The sequence below is a fragment of the Myotis davidii genome, unplaced genomic scaffold, assembly GCF_000327345.1.
Source record: "Myotis davidii unplaced genomic scaffold, ASM32734v1 scaffold398, whole genome shotgun sequence".
NCBI classification, from domain to species: Eukaryota; Metazoa; Chordata; class Mammalia; order Chiroptera; family Vespertilionidae; genus Myotis; species Myotis davidii.
In genome coordinates this window covers 1,560,030-1,568,959 of record NW_006290024.1, presented here as the reverse complement: position 1 = coordinate 1,568,959, position 8,930 = coordinate 1,560,030, and the positions used below count along the sequence as shown (strand labels likewise).

Genomic DNA, 8,930 nt, shown 5'->3' with positions numbered 1-8,930 from the left:
GTTATGGGATGAATTTCGCCCCCTCCCTCACAAAGGAAAAAAAAAAAAAAAGATATGTTGACATCTTTACCCCAGTACACAGTACACATGAATGTGACCTTAGAAACAGGATCTTTGCAGATGTAATAAAATTAAGATGAGGTCTTTAGGGTGAGCCCTAACCCAATAGAACTCAAGTCCTTATGACAGGGAAATGTGGACACACACACACACACACACACGATTCCTTGTGAAGACAGAGACCAGAAGAAAGCCATGTGAAGACAGAGACAGAGGTTCGAGTTTGCTGCCATGAGCCCAGGAGACTACAGGAAGCGGGAAGAATCAAGGAAGGTTCCCCCCTAACCGTCCCCCCCACCCCCAAGGACTTCTGAGGGAGCATGGCACAGCCCATTCCTTAATGGGAGGCAAGACACATCTGCTGTTTTAAGCCATCTGGTTTCTGGTATTTTGTTATGGTGGCCCTAGGAAACTAATAGAGTTTTCTCAAAGACCTTGAGCTTCAATTAGTTGACCTAAAAATGTGAAGAATGTGTTAGTTATAAGGCTGAAAGGTTAAATGTGATTAAATGAGATGAGATCTGTAAATTCTGGCAGGTAGGGAACATCTAATAAAGAGAATGGTTGTTATTAATATTGTCTCCGCCACATCACCTTCTTTGAGTAGCCTTCTCTCCTGGAAATGCTTTCTTTCTTTTTCTGTACTCTTGACATTTTTATGCAAAGCTTATGTGATTTTTATAAAATAATATTGTTTCTTAACTACATTCCAAGCCCACCCCCAAAGACTTTGATTCAGAAGGCTTGGGTAGGTCTCTGGAATGAGTATTATGTGAAGGTGTCCAGGAATGAACTCTCATTAAGTATTGAAAGTACAACATAATTTAAGTCATAGACCTGTTCTATTACATTGATATTGGTACTCCTGTTCTACAAATACGGAAACTGAGGTCAAAGGAAATTGAACCCAAGTCAGAAAAGGTAAAATCAAGTAATTTTTTGAGGCTGAACTTCAATAACTTTACTAGTTTGATGAAATGTGAAACTCTAGACTCGTATGAAAAAATGCCAGATAATGAGGACTCTATAATACACAAAATATGGGAGACCGTCCAGTGTTAGGATTGAGAACACATGCTCTGGAATCAGACAGGATTCCATGCTAGCTGCAGCACTCACTTTCCAACGATGCAAACATTATTTAACCTTTTAAGGCCTCGAGTTCTTCATCTGAAAATGGGAATAGCTTGCCTCGGGGTTGTTGTGAGAAGTGAATGAGATGTCATGATAAAGCATTTCCGACACCGTAGGCGCTAAACAAATGGTCTATTTGCAAATAGGCATTGACATTTGTAAGAAAGAAACCAACATCTTCACGTTCTGCTCATCTTAAATATACAAATGCAGAGAGAAAGAGCAGCCATAGAGGAGAGCTAGTCCCGAACGTTAAAAAAGATGTGCTGCCCATGCTTTCCCAGGAGCTTATGGTTTGGACAGTCACTCTCCTGGCATCCTCTTCTTAATTTGCCTTTAGTAAGTCTTCTTGTATTTTGGAATTCTCTATTTTGGTAATATTGATGGGTCATTTACCAGAATATGTAAGACCCATTTTTAAGAGTTCCTGGTAGCTAAATATAAACTGTGTATTTAAGGATATTTATGGGTTATGATTTCCTCCACCTAGTGCCCAGTAGGACCTGTTGCCTGCTCCCCTTGGAACATTTCACCATATTCTTCATGGGGCTCTAAGATGCTGAGGAGGGAACCAGGAAAGGGATGTGGGAAAGTGGGACATTTTGATATCATCAAGGGAGTTGGGCACAGCAAAGAACAAAGGAACAAGACAGGCAATGAATCTGCACAAAATTGCTTCTTTTATTTTTGTGTTATTTAAATCACTATGTATCCTATCATATTGGAAACAGGCACCATATTCAGATTTCCTTTACTTTTGTGAGACAGGACATGCTTCCTAGCTATCTAACATGTCTGCAGTTGTGTCTTCATGTCCTCTGCCTCAGCGAGCCTGAGGCCAGGCTGCTCAGCAATCCTGTCCTGGAGGGATGGATGACCAGGAAGCAGTGAACAGGAAACCAAACGGTAGCCTGGGCGTAACTCTAGGCTGGTAGCAGTAAGCCTGCAGGTGGATGTCCCGGACCTGGGCAGTGGCCCAGCCATTTCATCAGGACCGGCTCCGTTTTCCACGGTGCCATCTCAGCCTGCTTGCTGTCCTCATGCTTGTCACTTCAGAGGTCAAGATGGCTGCCTCAGTGTCTGAAATTACACTCTCAGCCCTGCTTCCTGAGAATAAAGGGGGAACGCATGCCTGCTGTTTACGCAGTAAACAAATTACCCCCAGAAGCCTTGCCAGCAGGTTTCTCCTCCTAGCTCTCTAGGCAAAATTGAATAATGTGGCCACCCCAAGCTGTACAAGAACTCGGAGAGAGGATGAGGCACCTGTGAACCAGATTACTCTGACGTAGAGCAATGACTCAGCTCCTGGGATTGGATGACTTCAGCATCCCTGGACGGCACTTCTCCCTTTTGGTACCCTAAGTCAAGAAGTGAGCCCGGGGATGGAGACCTAGCGGCAGGTTACACTGAGGTGCAATGTCTCATTGGAGTGATCGTGGACGGGGACCCTATCCTGTTGTTACCGGTCACCTGAGAATTGTTATGAGATCCCAGGCACCGACATAAGCTATTCAAGCTCAGAGGAGGCTGATTTTCAGCTTTAGTCTGTACACTTAGAGTGAAACATCGATTCAAGTAAGAACTCAACGGGGTTACTGGCTCTGGCTCTGAGGCCACCCTTCGACTGCATCTGGTGGTGCCGAAGCTGCTGGTCTGCACACCGCACTCCTGGAAGCTCACTGTTCGGCTCTGCAGGTAAGGGCAGCAATGGTGCAGGGCTGGGACATGGAGTAGGAGCTTCCTCCTCCTGCCTGCTTCCTGTCTGCTTGCAGTTCCTGTGCAGCTCAGCCCAATGCTTCTTCACTCCAGTAGCCATAGCTGAGCCCAGGGGACAGTTTTTCTAAAATAGAGAGAACCAGCTTGGCCAGGTCTCCCCCAAAGACCCCAGCACCAGCAGCACCTGCCCTGCTCCTCTGTTTCTCAACTGTAATGCTCCTGACTTGGTTTTCGTTCCCCCGGCTGCAGCAGTGGTAGCCACTTCCTGTAGTTGTACATCTGTGACACCAGTTTTCTTTTTACCCTTCCAGTTATTTAGGTATCAACTTCTTATGTGCTAATCTTTATGTTAAATTCTCTGTTCAGGTAATTGGTGTGATTTCTGTCTTCTGATTGGACTTGACTCAGTAGTGTTGTCATGAAGACAGCCAGCCAAAGGCAGTCCTTTTGAAATGAACTCTGTGCTTCCCTACCCCTAACCTGCCTAGTGTAGCACAAGACACCTTGCCACGCCTCTAAAGGACCAGAAGGACAGATCCCGTCTGACTAGGAGGAGCCTGAGCATCACGTTTTCCCAGGGCCCCCTTTCAAAGCAGGGGACCTCTCTCAAGCAAGAAGCATACCCAGGCCTAACTATCACCACCCACTCCCAAAAGCATGGCACCAGGGGAAGAACCATTAAAAGTCACGGGTGGGGCCCTGGCTGGGTGGCTAAGTTGGTTGGAGCATCGTCCTGTACATTGAAAGGTTGCGGGTTTGATCCTTAGTCCAGGCCCATACAGGAGGAAACAGATCAATATTTCCCTCTCTAAAATCAATAAAAACATATCCTCGGGTGAGGATTAAAAAAAAAAAGTGGTGGGTAGGGGTGAGGAATATATTTCAAGGGAGGAAAATCTAAAGGCCAGAAATCTCAAGAGACTAAATCCAGATGTGAAATCAAAACCCAATATATTAATCCCTTTGACCTCTCTCCAAAAACTTCACTCTTTGTAACATGCCCATAATATCCTCATACTTCATCGAAGTTAGCTCTCTTTTTTAAGGACGGGGTACCCTCATCCTGAAGAATGTCTACTCTGCAGCAAAAGCTACTGGTGAGAAACGAGTGTGGTGACCACCAGAGTGAGGGAAGCCGGATGATCTTTAGCAGCAATCTCCACATCACAAATCTTGTGTCTAACAAATTGGGGACTGTGGTGTAAACTCATGTGCTCTCATTCTTAAATAGCATAGAAAGAACATACAAATCCTTATTTTTTTAAAAGAAAAGCTTTTGTTTTTCTAGATTCTGAGTTCCATAAGCTTCATCAAGCTGTTTCATTACAACACATTTTTAAATAGCACAATCCCAAATTTCCCTCTCAAAGTATTTCTTAGAAAATACTAACATTTTATTTTTGCTTTTTGAAGCATATAGGGAATCATTTAATGGTGAGAGCTATCAGTTTTTGAGCTGACCACGAGTCAGGCATATTAGTTCAAAAAACCTAAAGAAACAGTGTGTTAACAAGTGAGAGTTTTATTTTTCCTCATGTAATCAGCCCAGGGCTAGTAAGGCAGCTCCATATCAAGCAAGGAGAGACTGGCTCTCTACTGTTAAGGAAACTTAGAAGTTAAACACATCACTTCTGCTTATATCCCATTGATCAGAATTAGTCACAAAGTCACACCAAGCTGCAAGGGAGGCTGGGAATGTAGTCTTTAGTCTGGACTTTGAAAGAGCTAGCATTTATCTACTCGGAAGTCCTGTCATATGGTATAAAATTCAGTACATGCAGAAAAACTCTCAAGAAGAAATTTTATTTCAAATTTTGCAACAAATCCACTACAGAACAAAGTTGGATTCAAGAACAGCTTGTTTTTTAAATAAGTGCTGAAACATTAAAGGAAAATAAGAGGAGCCATTATCTAGGTAAAGTTTGATAACATCAATTTTTAAAAGATAAGATACAAAGCTTTATAATGATTATTTAGAATCATGTTTAAACATACATAAGCAGACCTAGCTGGTTTGGCTCAGTGGATAGAGTGTCGGCCCACAGACAGAAGGATCCTGGGTTCCATGCTGGTCAAGGGCACAGACTTGGGTTGTAGGCTCCATCCCAGGCCCCCGTCAGGGTGTGTGCGGGAGGCAACCAATCAATGTGTCTCTCTCACATTAATGTTTCTCTCTCTCTCCCTCTCCCTTCCACACTCTCTAAAAAAAAGTAAATGAAAAAAATTATCCTGGGGGTGGGGGAGAGGCGGGATTAACCAAAAAATAAAATTAAATACATAAGCAAGTGATAACTGTAGTTAATGACCACATTAAAATAAAATTGAATGCTACAACTCAACTTTCAATAATTAAGAGATAATTAAAATTATGCTGTCAGCTAAAAATGTTTTTAATTCTTTATAATGTATCTCTTTTCATAGCAATACTAACAAAGTATTTTTAACAGATAGTTAAAAACATAATCTACACAATATATTTTACTTGAAATGTACATATCCAAAAATCCAAGTTAAATAAAGATGTGTAATTTGAGACCGCACATCATTTCATTAGTGAAAACGTTACGGGTAGAATGAGGAACAATGAAGACAATGAGATGGAAAAATGCTGGCATGGGTGCCAGTTTTATCACTTAGAGGAAATTACCTACCTGTCTGGGCCTCCTTTTCTAAATTTTTATGAACGGAGAAGTTTGAGCTTATCGATATCAAGCCCTATTACGAGGCAGAGCTTATTTAAGGAATTTTCTACGGGAACTTGTCCAGGAAAAGTTAATCTAATGAAGCAAGATCGTTTGAAACCAGGAAATCTGATTCACCTTAGAATAAAAACTGTCGTTACGAATATAGTCCAATCTCCAAAATTGTTAGTTCATGTGTGTTTGTGTGTGTGTGTGCACATAAGACTAGTATTTCCCAAGTTGTCACGGTCCTCAGAACAGCAACATGTCTAGGCCCCCAGTGATGGCCGGTGACTGGCCCAGGGAATCACTGCACTCCTGTTTCCACAGTCTCCCTGAAGATATGTGCGGTCAGAGCAATGTACGTGACCATGAACCCTCTCCTTTCCAGAAGTATCTTCAGGGATTACTTTTCAGGAGAGTGTGCTTTGGTACTATTGACTCAGGCTAACTACAAATATTACACAGATGAATGCATTTTCTGACCAATCAAGCCAGAATGCACTCGTCTTTTAGGCATTTCTCCCATAAAACATTTACTCTGGTTCCTCTCAATAAATAATAACCCATGCATTCATTTGTGTATTTAATCAGACCATGGCCCCGTGTTTAGAAAGGATTTTAAATGAAGGAAAAATATGTTGGCCAAGGAGGAACAATGTCTATTAAACCCCTTGTCTATCTTAAGACTAGAGAATTTGGGAATTCATGATTTCTGTGTACATGCAATAAAATATTCATGTTAACCAACATTTTAGACATAACTGTGTTGTCAAGTTAATTAAAAAAAAAATCTGAACTCCAGTAATTCTCAGTTATGTGCCCAAATACTTGTGGTACTTTAAAAAGAAAAGTGCAAGTCCCTTCCATCCATTCCACACCCCTTCCGATTTAATAGGTCCGGAGGTGGCTCAGACATCTGTAATTTTTAAGCCCTGTATGTGATTGTGACAGGCAGCCACGACTGAAATCCTGTGCTTTATAAATCACAGAAGCTGTGACCCTTCAGCATGCTTGGGTGCATAGGGCTGCATGGCGTGGTGGAAGTAACGCTGTCACAGGCATGGGCCTCGGCAGCTGGGTAATTCTGGACGGATCAATTAAACCTCTTTGAGCCTTAACGTGCTGTTCACAAAGAGGATAATGTCTGCAGCAGATATAAACATCACATGTTCATAAAAACACATGGAAAATTAGGAGTTTTGCAACTTTTAACATAGTATCTAATGCTTTCTTTCTCCCCCATGGAGTGCCTTATCCCTTCCTTGCATGTAAGAAAAAACCTCCTGTTCCTCCAACTGAGTACCAAGTTTAAATCTCTGAGGCCCTGCCTGCCCCAGCTCCCCGGGGCTGCGGTCTCGGTCCCACCACACTCCCCACCTGACAGGCCCCTCCCCCTGCTGGTTCTCTGCGAGCTCCTGCAGAACCAGGGCAACCTTGCGTTTTGTTGGCCACCGTGAGCCAAAGTACTATCACTTCAGCCTTGAAGACAGACAGAAGTTGCCCTTACAAATCCCAGTTACCTGTTTCTTCTTTTTCAAAGGCTGCATCTTTTTTTCTTCCGTGTACTTTAGCTGTGGAACTCACACAGGAGAACAGGGGGGGAGAGGGGGGAGGGCTGCTAAGATCTGCCCCGTAATCAATACACAAGTGCCCATTTATTAGTCTTATATGTGCAGGCAGCTGGCAGCCCCTGGAGAGACACGATTTCATTCTCTCAACCATCCACAACACACAGAGTATCATTATCCCCGATGGACAGCTATTAGGTCCAGGGACTCGAGCAATTAGCCCGGGCAGGTCAAGGTCAGGGGGTGGAGCCAGGACTCCAGTGCAGATCTCACTCCAGGGCCCCAAATCTGAACCTCTGAGCGCACCCGCTTCATTTGAAGAGGCTCTGACCGCTGCCTTCCCGGGGGTGTACCAGGAGCACACAACCTGCAGGACGTCAGTCCTCCCACCCGACAGCGAACACAGTACAGCGGGAACTGCGATCAGTCTGGAGGGTGGACGCTTCGTCCGAGAACCACTTCCTCTTGGCGATTCGGGCACCAACATGAATCCCAAGGTACCTCTGAACCGTCCGCGGGCATTCCGCAACCGGGCCCTTTTGCAGCCCCACGAGCGCCTCGCGTTTCCCGAAAGGCCCTCCGGCCTCCGACCTTCAGTCCTGCGGTCTCGCGCGGGTCCCAGCCCCCGCGTCTCCTAGCGCAACCCTTTACTTCCGCGTCCCATTCCGGAAGTGACGCACCGGAAGCCCCTTTCGCGTAAGGGGCGGGGAAAGAAGATGGCGGCGCCCAGCAGCCGGTGAGGAGAGAGGACACGGGGTCCCCGGAGAGCGCCCGGGCTCGTGCGTGATGGCCACCTCCCCGCACACTCTCTCCTCACGCCTCCTAACAGGTACTGCACCGCCCTCGGGCACGGCTTGGGGAAAATTCCCTTGTTTTGGGCACGTACTCTACCTGGTTGAAACTGGCTGCAACCTTGGGAGCCCGTGGCGAGGTCGGTTGAGGCCGGTGGGGGTGTGACCTTTGGAGGAGCCTGAAGCGGAGGGGCCGCGGAGCTGGGGTCTGGGCTCGGTCTGTGGTGCAGGTGGCGCCCCGCGCCCCGTCCCGCCCCGAGGGCCGCTGCCTCTGCTCTTGTTGGTTTGCACCGCGTGGAGGCTGGAGAGGACACAGCGGAACCTTCGCGCACTCCGCGCCCTCTGGCTCCCCGGGCCCCCTGGCGCCCCGGGCCTCCGTGCCTGGCCGCCGGGAGTCCGGACCGGGAAGCGCTGTGCCCCGCTCGCAGCCTTCCTGCGATGTGGAGGGTCGCGGTGCTGCGACGATAATGAAAACGGCGATGACAGCTGCGGGCATCGGGCCGCCGCTTGACTCCTAGCTCCGTGCCATTCCGCGTGGCCCCTGTTGCAACCCTCCCGCTTGAAAAGCCTGTAACAGCCTCATTTTGACGGCGGAGTGCGCCTTCTCGGTCCTTGGCGAGGTCTCAGCTCAGGTGTCGCCTGTTCAGAGGCGCCTGCCCCGTCTGCAGCAGAGCAGAGCGCCTGCCCCTCTTCTCACTGGGCCCTGTTTCTCCCCGGGTGGCCTGCACAGGCTCCCATTGTTGACTTATGGACCGTTTATCACATGCTCCTCCCAGCTAGAATGTATTGTAAACACTGGGAGGGGAGGGGCCGTTCTCTGGCCCCCCTCTTTGGCCCCAGTGCCGAGGACGGTACCTGGTGTGCATTGCTGGCTCGCAGTAATTCCTTGTGAATGAATGAAATTTGCCCCGGTGGAGTATTAGAGAGGAGTTGAGAATTATTTTCCCCCAGCAGTTTAGTGATAACTAATGGCTACG

At 46.6% G+C, this 8,930-nt stretch overlaps 1 protein-coding gene across 1 annotated transcript in view; it reads left to right on the top strand.

The window, feature by feature from the left end:
* Positions 1 to 7,868: 7,868 nt before the first annotated feature.
* The window catches only part of LOC102768527 (protoheme IX farnesyltransferase, mitochondrial), a 119,458-nt gene continuing 118,396 nt past the window's right edge, over positions 7,869 to 8,930 (top strand). Inside the window, exon 1 of the mRNA XM_006762741.2 lies at positions 7,869 to 7,991. Within this exon, the coding sequence (XP_006762804.1) occupies positions 7,949 to 7,991 (43 nt within the window). The 5' untranslated portion in view covers positions 7,869 to 7,948. The remainder of the gene's footprint in view (positions 7,992 to 8,930) is intronic.